The 13,661-nt window shown below is 40.4% G+C and overlaps 1 protein-coding gene across 1 annotated transcript in view; it reads left to right on the top strand.

Annotated features, from left to right (window-relative positions):
• The window catches only part of NLK (nemo like kinase), a 131,919-nt gene that overhangs the window by 68,474 nt on the left and 49,784 nt on the right, over nt 1–13,661 (top strand). The window contains exons 2-3 of the mRNA XM_036767898.1: nt 2,632–2,761; nt 8,958–9,013. Coding sequence (XP_036623793.1) covers nt 2,632–2,761; nt 8,958–9,013 — 186 coding nt within the window. The remainder of the gene's footprint in view (nt 1–2,631; nt 2,762–8,957; nt 9,014–13,661) is intronic.

Genomic DNA, 13,661 nt, shown 5'->3' with positions numbered 1-13,661 from the left:
AGCCTTTATCTCTGTATTTGTTGAAATAGGACTTCCTTTGCTGGTTTGGAGGCCCCACGGGCTTGTGAGGGCTTTGGAAGCTGCATCTGACCAGGCAGATTTTTCTGTTGTCCACTTAGGGATTGATTATATATGACATAATGTGTTATTATTAGAATACTAACAGTATGCTGAGTGTTGTATAAAAAAATTAAAGAGACTAGAGACAGTAGACATTTATTAAATAGTTCCAGCCTAGAATCAGACTTATCTTGAAGATTCTGACTTTCTCTGTCCGTGGGTTTTAAGAGCAATACATCCCCAAATCTGCTCGATAGAGATGATCTTTTGGAACTTAGGAAAATAACAATCAAAAATCAACCCTTGTACCAACCAGATAAAAAAAAGAAATGTCTCATAAGCACTAATGCTTCTTATGCTTGTGGTTTAGTCTCTGTGACCCCATTTAGAATTTTCTTGGCAGAGATATTTGAGCGGTTTGCCATTTCCTTCTCCAGCTCATTTTACAGATGAGGAAATTGAGGCAAACAGGGTGAAGTGACTTGCCCAGGGTCACACAGCTAGTAAGTGTCTGAGCTGGATTTGAACACATGAAGATCAATCTTGCTGACTCCAGGCCTGGCGCTCTATTCACTATACCACCTACCTGCCCCACAGTAGACCTGGAGAGAGCTGATAAGGGCTTGAGCCAGGATAGATGCTTCCTAGTAGCATTCAAGTCCAAAAACATTAAGTGTGCATAACTTGGCTTTTAAAGAGAGGAGTTAAATTAACTGCAGAAATCTACCTCTTAGTTGGTGGCCAGGTAAATACCTTTCATATTAATTAAATTTTAAGTTATCTGCTGTATTCTTTCATGACACTTTTTCCATCAATACTGATTAATATTAATTTATTTAAAATATGTATATATTTCCTAATTGTAAATTATCTACTAAATATGTTCATAATTTTCACTACAATACTATGTTTCTATAACCTAAATACATGTCAACTATCTTGGCTTCATCCAGATGAGTCTATTCTCTCTCCCCGAATAGGTCATTCACATTCTTACATATTCAGCTTTCCTAGAGATGGTCAGCCTAAGGACTTTTGTGCCCTTCTTGGTTTATGCAGTATGTTTGGGAAAACACATAAAGTTTGGGTGAGTTTCAAGGTCCAGCTAAAATTGTGCCTCTTGGTGAATCAGCCTGAGCATTCCAGGCCCCATGCATGGATCATCACTGTGGGGTTCTGACTGGTGCTCTTTTAGGATGTTTTTATTTTCTCTGCTGCAGCTGCTGTCTCTTCTTTTTCTGATTTACTGTTTTCCATTTTCTCCTCTTCCCTTGTGCTTTTTTCTTCTTTTATATAACTGTATCACTTAGAAATCTATGAGGAAATCACCAAAGCTACATTTTTAAACTAAGAAAATAAACCAGTTTATTTTATTGATTAGATTGAATTAGAATTCTTTCTTGATATGTGGTATAAAATCAGTGCCTAACCTTATGGTGATTTAATAAATGTAGACCAGATAAAAGAAGTAACAAAGATCTCTGTAAAAATGTTATTCTGTACTACAGCAAAAGGGTCGTTGATCCCAGTTATAGACAGAGTTATGGGCTGCTAGCGGTCTAGCCAGACAAGATAAGAGAGGGCTGGACCAACAGAAGAACTTGAAACTTTACTGGCCAGATTCCTTCTAGATTCCAGGTACTATAATTTCCTGTGAGGGACAACTAGCCAATATATGATGTTTTGCATTTCACATTGCATTTTAATTTTACCAAACAGGTTCATCTCAGAATAAAATCCACTGACTTTTGTTCTGTATTAGTGGAATTTTTGTGACTAGCTTGCCTGTTCAAGGAAAAGATTGCAATTGAAGTAGGAATGAATTTTAAAAGTATCAAATTTGAAAGTATGCAAAGAATTAAAACTATGAGCTGTTGAAAACAAAGGGTGATTTTTTTTCCCAGTGGGTGTAAAGTAGCAAAGTTGAAAATGCCTGTATTTATTTCCAGCTTTTAAAAAGATGAGTGTTTATGTAAACCATGAAAAATGTTTAAATGTGATATGATTGTGACCTGTAGTGTTTCTATCTGAGAATGATTTGAATTTTTTTAAAATGAAAGCATAAAATTGCATGACTTTACTTCGTTTCCCTCCGCTTTAAAATGGGAATAATACAACCTTCCCATTCCTTGCTAGAATGAAGCCTCATGGAAAAAAACTTGGGGCTTAGAGTGTTCAGGTCCAAGTTCTGACATTGGCAGGATGACCCGAGGCAGCTTGCTTAACCTGCGATTGTGTCCTGGAGAATTAGGAGAAGAATGCTTGAGAGTTCACAGTCATAATGATTCCCTGTTCTCTGAATCACGCTGTGATCAGTAAATTCTTAAAAAAGTAAAAGGTAGGTACTTATAGAAATTCGTGGTAATAATACTGTTTTAAAGGAACAAGCGAAAAGATGGCAGGTGAATTGGACAAGGACACTTTCCGAGCTTCCCTGCCCCCCTTGTCTTCCTTACTCCTGCACTGAATGTGATAGTGGGAAAGCAGTGTTAAGTGCTAAAAATGAACAAGCTTTGGGACTGACCCAACACCCCCACCCTTTTCTTTCTCTCCCCCCTTTTGCTTCTCTAGGTCAGTAACAGATCCAAGAGATGGAAAGAGAGTCGCCCTCAAAAAGATGCCCAACGTCTTCCAGAATTTGGTCTCTTGCAAAAGGGTCTTCCGAGAACTGAAGATGTTGTGTTTTTTTAAGCATGATAACGTAAGTGAAATGGGGACTTGTGCCGAGGTGTTTCCTCCAGCCATCCATTCACAGTGGTGATGGCAGAGGCTAGTTAAAAGGCAGTGTGCAAATAATGGTGAAGATCAGGTGTGGCATTGGGTGCTGCTGATGCTGAAAAGGCCTGTAGATAAGGCTACAGGAATGAGCTGTATAGAGGGAGCCAGCATCCTGATGAAAAGTAACAAGGGAGACAGTCGGCCTTTGGGCTGCTTTGCCTCTCTACCTTACCATCCCCACCTGCCACTTTCACAGCTGCTCCATAATGACTGCCTGAGGTCTGCGCCATCTAGGAGACACAATTTTCTCCCTAGTTTAAATTGAGCCAAACACCTTAGTGCGTTTTCCCCCGTAGGCTTTTCTGCGTATTAGGCACCACGGGTATCACTGTCTCCTAAGCAAACCCTGCACACACTTGAAGTTCACCAAAAAGTAGAGGATCCCTTTCTAGAATTTTGCTTGGAGGCCTGAAATTTAAGCTTCTGCTTCTGATTAAATGTGAATTGCCTTTTCATTTCTATAAGGCCGACCTTCCATATTAGGAAGCATTGATTCTGTTCGGTGTCAGGTTGACTTATAAATTCTTAGTATGTGTTGTCTCTGCTTGTCAGATTATGTTTGTCTATTTTTAATTTACAAGAGCTTAAGTTGTTCAATATTTTAAAAGCCTGTAAAGTGGTGCTTACATCTGTGGGAAAAATAAATTAGAATGAAACTACAACCAGGCTTTTCTTAAGGAGTGTAGAACTCCTGGGTAAATTATACCTTTTTTGTTATTGAAACTAATAAGCAAGTTTGAAACTAATAAGCAAGTTTAAGTGAATGCTGAAGTGTATTGACTGACAGGTCAGTATTGATTGAGGCAAAGCAGATGTTATTATTAGCTGAGGGACAATATAAATATTCATCATAGAGGCCATGTGTGACATCTATTCTGAATAGTTTAAGTGGTAATAATTTACCCTTTTTTAAAGCATCATTTTTGTCCCTTAATATTTTAAATCAGAATTAAAATTAGAACTGTTAAGTAGAGTACTTTCTCCCATGAAAATAACCTAATGCTTATAGGTGTTATAATTCTCATTTGCATTTGCTTTGATGATTTGGTCTCAGGGTCAAGACTCAGCTTTTCTTCCTGGGCCAGGAGAATGCCTTGCACTTTGAAAGATGCCTTTCTCAGCAAACCATAGATGAGGAGTTTTCTTTTCCATATTAAGTTTTCACTTGAAATGACATGCATGACTGGAAACATTTCCGCCTTTACCTGAGTGTCTCATTCTATGAAGCTGCTTTCAGACATGCCGTTTTAATTGCCAACATGAAAGCTCTTAAAAGGACAAAAAGTATTTCTTGTGATTTGGCCTATTTGTTGGCACCTGGAGTATTTTGGTCTGTTGGCCAGGGTAGAAATGTTCATATTCCTTCACCTTGTAGTGAAACGAGCCCCCTGGCTAGGGAGACTGAGAGGATTTAGGTTCCACTTGTTAGAGTGCATGTGACATGACAAGTCTTCTAACCTCCTAAGCCCCCATTTCCTCATCTCTAAGAGGAGGCATTACCTTAGATAACCTGGGGTTCTTCCCAGCTCTAAATCTGTGTCTGTGCAGAGTTCTCAGTTCTGAAGGTTTGTAGGGCTTTGCTGAAGGAGGGCCATTAAAAGTCTTGTTCATTTTATCAGCCCAAGGAAGTTTCCTTTACTAAAACTTCTTTTCCAAGAGTTTGATGCTTCTGCCTTATTGTAACTCCCCTGTAAGGAACGTTGTGAAATAATAGTCTCTTATTTTGTGGCTAGTGGCTTGGATTTGTTAGTGATCCAGAGTCAGGCATTCATAATATTTGGTTCTGTATTCTTCTACTTGCCTGAATGCCCTTAGCATCCTCAGTGCATTGTCAGAGATGCAAGGAAAGAATATTTCAGGTTTCTGTGGTGAAGGAATGTCTTGGAGGTGGTGCCAGGAGTCCACTTGTTTTAACATTTTCAGTGGTTTGCTGTGCTTTGTATAGAAAGGATGCATGGTGTAATAAGCTGCCAATTCTCTAGGCTCATGTCTTAGCTTGGTGACTCATTCCCATAGAGTTACTAATTAGGGTACAAAGACAGTGTCAGAGTAGGAAGCAGGAAAAAAGAAACAAACTGGACTCTTTAAAATCTTACTAATTAAAACACTGCCTCCTAAAGCTTGGAACTACTGGTGTCTGTCAAAACAGAGCATCTTCGCTGTTACCTCTCCCCAGAGGTGGAGACAGTTTAAATGACAAATGGCATTTGGCCCCCAGTTTCTTCTACATTTAAATATCTATCCTAGAACTAGCAGAACAGGCTGGAACCAGCCCAAGGTGGAGAGGTTAGTGAAGTTTTCTCAGACCCAGAGAACTCATTCATTCAACAAATATTTGATAAATATTGATCACCCCTTGAGTACATAGCTCTGTGGGCAATACCCCCAAAAAGTATAAAATGAGCCCCTCTGCTAAGAAGTTTGCTGTCTAGCTTGACTGACATAGGCAATAAATGTTATTGGAGTATGTTCAAATGATGGGAAAGATCACCGTGGACTAGAGGAAAGGCGAGTAGATGGAGGTAGAAGTTAAGTTAGTTCTTGAAGTTTGGGTAAAATTTGAGTAGGCAGAGAAGAGTATAGATTACGGGTGGTCAGACTGTGGCTAGGGGGCAGATCCTGGGCCTTTGAGCTAAGAATTGGTTATACATTTCTAAACACTATAAAGCTAGTTTGTTGACCCCTGGTGTAAAGGGTTTGTGTTGGGAGAGGTAGGAGATGAAGTTGGAAAAGTATGGTGGCGTTGGGGTTTAGAAGTCTCTGATGCTGGGCTGAGGAGTTTCGATGTTGTCATGCAGAGGGAAAATGAGAACGGAAGTGGTGGTGTAAGAAGATTAATTTAGCTGCTTTACGCAGAGTGCGTTTTAATCTTTGGTTATTCCTCATGCGTCGTAAATCTACCAATGTCCTAGGTATTGGAGGTGTTCTTTTCAAAGCTATCTCCAAGGCCACTGAGCCCACACTCACTAACACTAGATGATCTTTGCTGATGACCACTTCTCATCATTGTAAACTGGTAACACAGGAAAAGAGGTGACACTTTGGCTACAGCCAAAGAAAGTTGTGTAAAGCTCTCTAGAAATGGCTTGTCTCATAGGTCTTGTGTCCCCCTGCTCAACACCAAGATCAGCAGATGGGAAAGGCAGAAAATGTTGCTCTTCGTTCTCAGACACTGTCTCCCTCCCCAGGTCAATGATTACTGTGGAGTTGTGAGACCTCTCCTTGTTCTGAGCTCCACAATCCGAACCAGTCTGAATAGAGAGAGAAGGAAAGATAGGGGCAGGAAATGAACAGCTCCCAGTGTCCTCTGGGTAGGGTGGCCCCATTCAGACAGAGCCTTTTCATGATCATCAGTGAAGTCATGACTTTGCCAGGGCCCCCAAAATGACAATAGGCATTAACGGAAGGAGAACCCACATCCTCAAGATTGTAGCTTCATCAGAGTATGGAGATGGAGGTGTGACACTGCCATGCCTGCAGAAACTAATGGCCCTTTGCAGCCTATCATTAATTCATAGTACTGAAGCATATGCGGTCTAGGCATAATTCATGGGCTAGGCTATTGATGAGGTATGAGGGAAGCTATATGATGAGGTTACTAGTCTGGGCTAGTAACAAATTGGAAGATTGGAACTCTTAGATTTCACTTGGGTGGTAGATTTTCCTATAGACTCCCAGGAGGATCAGTGCAGAAATCCAGATGTTGGCCGTTTAATTCCTATACTGGATGGGCTGGGCTCATTTGTGTACTGAAGGGCCCTGCTGCTCCCCAAGGAGCTCAGAATTCTAACAGTGGGAAAGAGGAAAACAAGATATTTGATTGGTTGTCTACTAAAATTAAATATACTAGATATAGCCTTCTGTGAAGCTCTTGCCCAGGGTTCCCTCATGTTTCAGAAAATGAAATTTGTTGTCATTGTTTAGTCGCTTTCAGTCCTGCCCGACTCTTCGCTACCCCATTTAGGGTTCTCATGGCAAAGATTCTGGAGTAGTTTACCATTCTCTTCTCAGGCTCATTTTACAGATGAGGAAACTAAGGCAAACAAGATTAAGTGACTAGCCCAGGGTCACACAGCTAGTAAGTGTCTGAAGCCACATTTGAACTCAGGGAAATGAGTCTTTGGACTCCAGGACCCCACTCTATCCACTGTGCACCTAACTGCTTGAACCTGAAAATATGCAAAGGAATAAACTGCTTTTGTCAGGTGATTAAAGGCTTAATCAAAGCTAAGTCATTTGCTGATCATATCAGCTTTTTTTGTGAATCTTAGAACATGAAAGTTAAAATTTTCAAAACTGAAGTTCTCAGAATAAAATTTGTTGGTAACTCTTGAAAGAATTGCTTTGGTTTCTTGAATCTTTAAAACATATAGTTAGGAAGATAATTTGTCAGTGTTTGCAGATATTTTGAAGATACAAAGAACCAAGCAGCCCTTTCAAAAGCTGAATTGAAGTAAAGGCTGGATGGTGAAACGGCTGGTTTAGGAAGGCAGCAGGCAGGCAGAAAACTCTGGCTCCTTTTCATCCCATTGGTGATATCTGGTTGGTTGATTGTTTCATATTCATGTAACTTAAACACTAGTTGCCTTCCAGAAATGCTTGGTAAGCCTTTCTCCTGATAAAGTTTAGCATGCTCATTGTGGGGTGGGAAGAAGAGGAAAAAGAGAAGGAGAATGCAACCACAAACAGGAAAGATTCCATACTGAGTTCTGAAATGTCATTTCCTTCATGGCTTCAAACTCGCCACTGAGTACCATGGTTCACACGTCTAGCCCTGTTTTTTATATGTGGCTTTTCTACAAATAACCTCGCCAGAGAGTATGGAGAAAGAAAGAAAGAAAGCTCCATTCTTCTGTAGCAGGGTTCAAATATATGGTTGTCACTTTCCTCTGGATAACCTCTAATTAGAGCAGATAGATTTGAAGTGTAAAGTGGGTTTGTCTAATGGACGCTGTCACTCCAGCCTTCTCTCTCCACTCCCAAAAGCAGGATGTACGTTATTCAGAAACAGAATGTTAAGTCAGGGAGATGTCAGACGAAGCACTAATTTCCAACTGCCTTCTCCAGGAGCCGAATATTCATGTTCAGAAATTGGTCCATCATGTTACTTTGGAGCAAATTTACATGGACTGATCACATTGAGTAATTAGAGCTTTTTGAAAAAAAATGAAAAATAGAGAATGAACTTACTTTTCTTATCATCAAAAGGATTCCTTGACTTGACTGGGAAATCTGTCATTTTCATTGTATTCCAGTGCTCTGAGCATAAACATTTTACGTCAAAAAAAGATAGGTATCATTTAAAAAAATTAATATTCAGAAACCACTTTGCCTAATTGGCCTTTAAATTGTGTGTAGTTGCTGCCACTTGTCAGAGAAAAAAAAAGTTACCTTGATTTGAACTTTGCAGATAGGAAATGCTTGGCTGAAAGGGAGTAATCCTTAAGGGATCTGGTCACTCCATGTAGTAGAATGAGCCCAGAATCAGGAACTTGAGGCTTCTAGGTCCATGTGATCCTTATTCCTTCTACTGCCTGCCGTTGTGTCCTGTCATTTAACTGATTTAGGATTTCCCATTAGTACAATGGGCTTATTACTTAAGAGGGACATAATTAGGGTAAGTAGAGGTATAAGGAAACGGGCCAAGAGATCCATTGGATTGTTGCTCTGATGAGCTGACTCAGGTCATATTGGTAGGTACTATGTCTGGTGTCCTTCTGATTGTAACCGCTCTAAGCAACAGACATTAAGTACAGTGCCACAGCTACAACCTTCTCTCCCCCCTCCCCGCCCAAACTTGAGAGGATCTCTGGCAACAACATTAAATATATACATAATAGTGGGGTTGCGCTAGTTGGTACTGTTGGATTCTCTTCAGTGCAGGAGGCATATTTAGTTTGGTTTATCCTCTGGTCATTTGGCAAAGGCAGAACTCACTATAGAAAACAAGCTCCCAAACTGTCTGTACTCATGAAGTCAGCACTCAGTTAAGTCAAGTGCATGGCTGAAATTGAACTGGGAAGCTCCTGAAGGGCTGCAGGTGCTTCCTTGAATGTATTATGTGATGAATTTTCTGCCCATCTTAGTTCTCTAATTGTGACTATTTTTTCTTCCCTCAGGTACTCTCTGCCCTTGACATACTCCAACCTCCACACATTGACTATTTTGAAGAAATGTATCCTAACTGGGAAATGTGAAAGAAGGGAATGTTGTTTGGTTAAGTTGGGGTCTCCCAGCACCAGCCCTAGGCTACCTTCTTGATAAGGTACCGCATGTAAATGTCAGCCTTATGGAAGTAATTGAACAGGTACCTCCCAGAACAGGTAATTTTAAAACTTAAAGTCTTCGATCACATTCTGACCAAGGTGGTTCCCCAGAACAGACCTTCTAGACCCTAAAAGAGATAAAAATTGAGTGGAGATAAGTATTGAAAGGAATTAGAAGAATCAAATTGTAATCCCATTTCACCACTGATTTCAGTGTGACTTTGAGCAAGTCACCTACTGCTGTGCATCTCTTGTAAAATGCAGTTGCCTCATGCTCCTTTGGGGCTGGGGTGAATATTAGCAAGTTAAATAATTGGAGTCCTATGAGTTCCTTTAAAGAAATAATCCAATATTACTTTGTTACTGCTGCAACTACTTTCTGAAAGGGCATATGAGGTCTTTTTCATAAGAATATCCTGTAATGTAATGATATCTGTTCTTATTCTTCTGGTACTAGTGTGTATATAGAAGAAAAATTGGGATATTGCTTCCATTTACTTCATCAGATAGTCCTCGATGAGTTGTCATTTGATGCCATTTGATGGTTTTGCGTTTAACTTAAATTCCAAAATGAAAGTCAGGGAATATACTGAAAAAATGGATTTGGTAATGTCACAAAAATGAAATTCATTCACACTGATATTTTCTGCCTAAGAGAGGAAATAAACATTCCAGTGAGATATTTTCACTTCCCAAGTACTTAGAATGAGCAAGAAGAGATGAGCTAAGTTTTTTCACAAGTGGTAGCTAATGGCTGTGTCAGAAAAGTTCTGTAACTTCCTGAATGAGTTCTGGAGAGCTAGGAACATTGAGGAGTTGCCCGAAGGAGAAAGATGGAGGGAACAGGACTGGGAGCACATACACTCTGGAAGGTTCTGGCCTTCTCAAGAGCTGACTGTGTTTTACTCAGAAGTAGCTCATTTTCAGGACTCAGTGGCTTGTGTACTTTACACGTTGTGGTAATATGGGATTATTATATGTAGGCTTTTGTTTCAGATTGAAGCACGATGATTAAAGTAAGAAAAATGTGATTTTTTACCCAAGTTGAACCAACTTAACTAGTAAGAGCATCTACCTGGTCAGAGCCCACAAATCCACTGTATCAGGACTTGGTCCAGATGTAAAGCATGGCTGCCTAGTTTATGGAGACTGTAGAAAATTTCAGGAAGCACTGAAGAACATAGGGTGTGTCCTGGATGACAAATCCCTTTTTCTTTTGGGGGGGGGGGTGGGGGAAGCAGGGAACATCCCTACTGATGTCCTTGCTTTCCACAGCAAATCTTTAATGATATTAACCACTTAGCTTCTTCCCAACTCCCAGTGTTGTGTGCTCTGTCCCTCCGTTTGTTTGTCTTCATATACAATTATGGCTTATTGTTCTGGGACACCTTAATTGACATCTTCCACAAGTGAAGCTGGGAGCAGTAGGGTTGGAAGAAACTCTTAAATTCCTCCAGGAAGAGGTGGTAGCAGTGACCCTGCCCAATGTTGGCTTCTGGAGACCAGGCCAGTCTAGGCCAAGGCCTGTTCCCACAGTTTGGTCTCCATGGAGGTTAGTAGGTCCTGCCGGGGCCCATCCATTTGGGGCCCTCTGCCCATTACTAAGCAGAGGACTATCTTGAAAGAAACAAGAGTGCCCCCTGCTGGAGCAGCACCTGAAAACCAGACAAATGTGGTGGAAATTCACATCTTGAAATGCAGCCTTCTGCCTCCAAAATGTCCCATAACAAAATCTCTGTTGAGAGATGTTACAATTTTATATACTTTCTGGTAAAGAAAACTTTTTTGGAGTCACGAAAGGTATTTAATAAATGCCAAGTACAGTCAGCTCTGCTATGACACTTGTCTTGAAAATGTGAAATAATTCTACCATTGATATATTAAGGAACACTTTTAGCATAAAGCAAATTTCATATTTAGTTATGTGTGATTTAATCAGCAAGAAAACAGAAAATGAACACACACACACTCACACACACACACACACACACACACACACACAAGCATCTACTAACAATGTCAGTTCCTTGCATGTTGTCAGAAAGATTGGATAATATCACTTCACTCAAGCCCCGACAGCTACTTCCAGAAACAAACTTAACGTCTTTTTCAAAGTCAGGTGCCATCCTTGTGGGCTGAGGACAACTGGTCCTCCCTTCCTCCTCCCTTACCTCCTGCCACAGCAGAGTCCAGGGCTGCCCTCCCACTTGTGGGAACCAGGACCAGGCCTGGTGGCCCCAGGTTACTGACACTACTGCCATGGGAGTAATCATTTATCACGTATAAAACTGTGCAACCATTTGTATTAGGTACCTGTCTTTGTTTACATTACTGAAAGTTTTTGAGTGTTGTGCCCCAACCCCCTTTTCCCCATGAGCCCTGTGGTTTTGATTATGTGATTTTGCATAGCAAGGATACATTACATTATAGCAGAACTTACTGTCTGTCTTCTTTGGTTGTTCTCCTTGACTAGGACCAAAGAATGTTAGATCTGGAAGGGATCTTTAAAAGCATCGAGTCTGGATACTTGATTAATTCATGTTAACATTCCGTTCTGTATTGCCAGTCATGTGGCATTTTACACCAAACAGTAATTTGGGTACTCCAGATCATGTTAGGCAGAGTTCTCTGACCTGCTGGTCGACTCTAATGTAGACAGTAGCAGGGCTGAATCATGCCCCTCTCTATTGTAGACAAGGTGGAGGAGGAATGAGCACAGGTTTCCAAAGCATACGCATTCTCATGGCTTGCTGGAAGAATTTCCCTAGCAGCCTTCCCTTTCTTCTCATCCCCTACTGCCCTTCCCAGGAGCGGATCATGAGGTTTTGGGTCAGGAGCTGAGTGACTCTTCACTCAAATGTTTGATTTTAATACTTCACCTTGTTTTGTGCTCATTTCAAACTTCCATTTACAGTATGGCTATTTTAAAGCAGACGAAACCCTAATTTTTGAAGCCCTGTTTTCATCTTTGACATGCTGCCGCCTGCAGCCTTTGTAGAACTAGGTCTCTCTTGTTAACCTTCCTTTGTAGGTTAGAATACCAAGACTTTGCCCCTTTGCCCTATGTATTATAATAGAGAAAGAAAGTTATGGGCTGCTTTGTGCTTCACAGGGGTTGTACAGGTCCAAACAGAGCCTGATGCCTTTGAGTGGTAAAGGAAACTGTTGAGAGTTTATGGATAGTAAACAGGAGTTTTAAAGTCACTTTTAGGAGGCTCCAGGCCTCCCTGCATTAGAAAACAGTAGAATGTAGTGGGCAGTTGGACACTTTGGAAATAGGAGATGTGTTGTAGTGTGTTATGGTAGGAAAAGCACCGGATTTGATATCAAGAGGGTCTGGGTTGGAGTCCCAGCTCTGCTACTGACTAGCACGACCTTGGACAAGTTGCTTAACTTTGCTGGCCCACAGCCGTCTGTAAAATGGGTATGATAATACTTCCGTGCCTACCTCATGGGCATATTGTAAGAATCATATGACACAGTAGATATAAAGCACTTTGTAAATCATAACAAATGTTTAGATAATAACTTATCAGCTACTAAATATTTTCTGTCTCTGCTGATTTTCTTAGTACAGACTTCTCTGCATCCTTGCTTATCCTTTGGCATAGTGTAAATCTTTTAAAATAATTCTGCTACTGCTGAGGCAAAAAAAGAAAGAAAGAAAGAAATCAGCAAAACATCCCTCACTTTCTCACTCTTAGAAATGAGAATATTCACAACCTGTATCACAAGCATGTTAAGAACTGGCATAAATTCAAAATAATAGCCTGCCATTTGTCCCCAGGTTTGCCAACTCCAGCACTCTCTGTAATATCCAAGTAGCATAACACATACATATGTTATCTCTAGTTTAAAAAAAAAACAACCTTTAGACATGTCATTGATTAGAAGACATTGGAGCATGTTATATTTTTAGCTTCAGCCTTTAATTTAAATCTTCTTTTGCCATATTTGGATCTGGGCCAGTAGAAATTTGTTTTGAGAACTTTGAAGCCAACAACCTTTGAGTTACATGAGGCATTACCGTAGCGTTTGGAGCACAGGGGCATGAAGCGGCTTACATTCAGTGGATAAAGGCATCAGCACCAGTCCTCAGGAAATGCTTATCACACTCTCATTGTTAGGTGTAAGGGGAAAAAATAACACAACTTTTCACATTGTAAACAGAGTGCCACATACCTTTTTCCCTTACGGGATGCTGCCAGTAAGATTATTGGTTTTGTTGTAGCCAGAAGCTGTCTAAAAAGCTGATTCAAAGACAACTATAATTTTAGGAAATCTGAGAAGTAATGAGAATTTGTGTATGATTGAGACAATTAAGTGTGTCTGTCATAGATATGCTACCATACAGTTCTCTCTTTCTACACAAACACATTTTCCCCCATGCGAGGGGGAAATTGACAAAGCAAGATCTCTGCCCAAAAGAAATTCAGGTTGGTTTTAATCTCTCCTTTTGGTAGGAAAACATTTAGTTTTGCTTGAGGCAAACTGAAGAAAAGAATGTCTTTATTGAATTTCACATTAGTATATCTGCCCACACAGTACGAGAGTTAT

This window comes from Trichosurus vulpecula, chromosome 7 (genome assembly GCF_011100635.1).
Source record: "Trichosurus vulpecula isolate mTriVul1 chromosome 7, mTriVul1.pri, whole genome shotgun sequence".
NCBI lineage: Eukaryota > Metazoa > Chordata > Mammalia > Diprotodontia > Phalangeridae > Trichosurus > Trichosurus vulpecula.
Note: the sequence above shows the minus strand (reverse complement) of the source record. Positions and strands in the feature narration are given on the sequence as shown.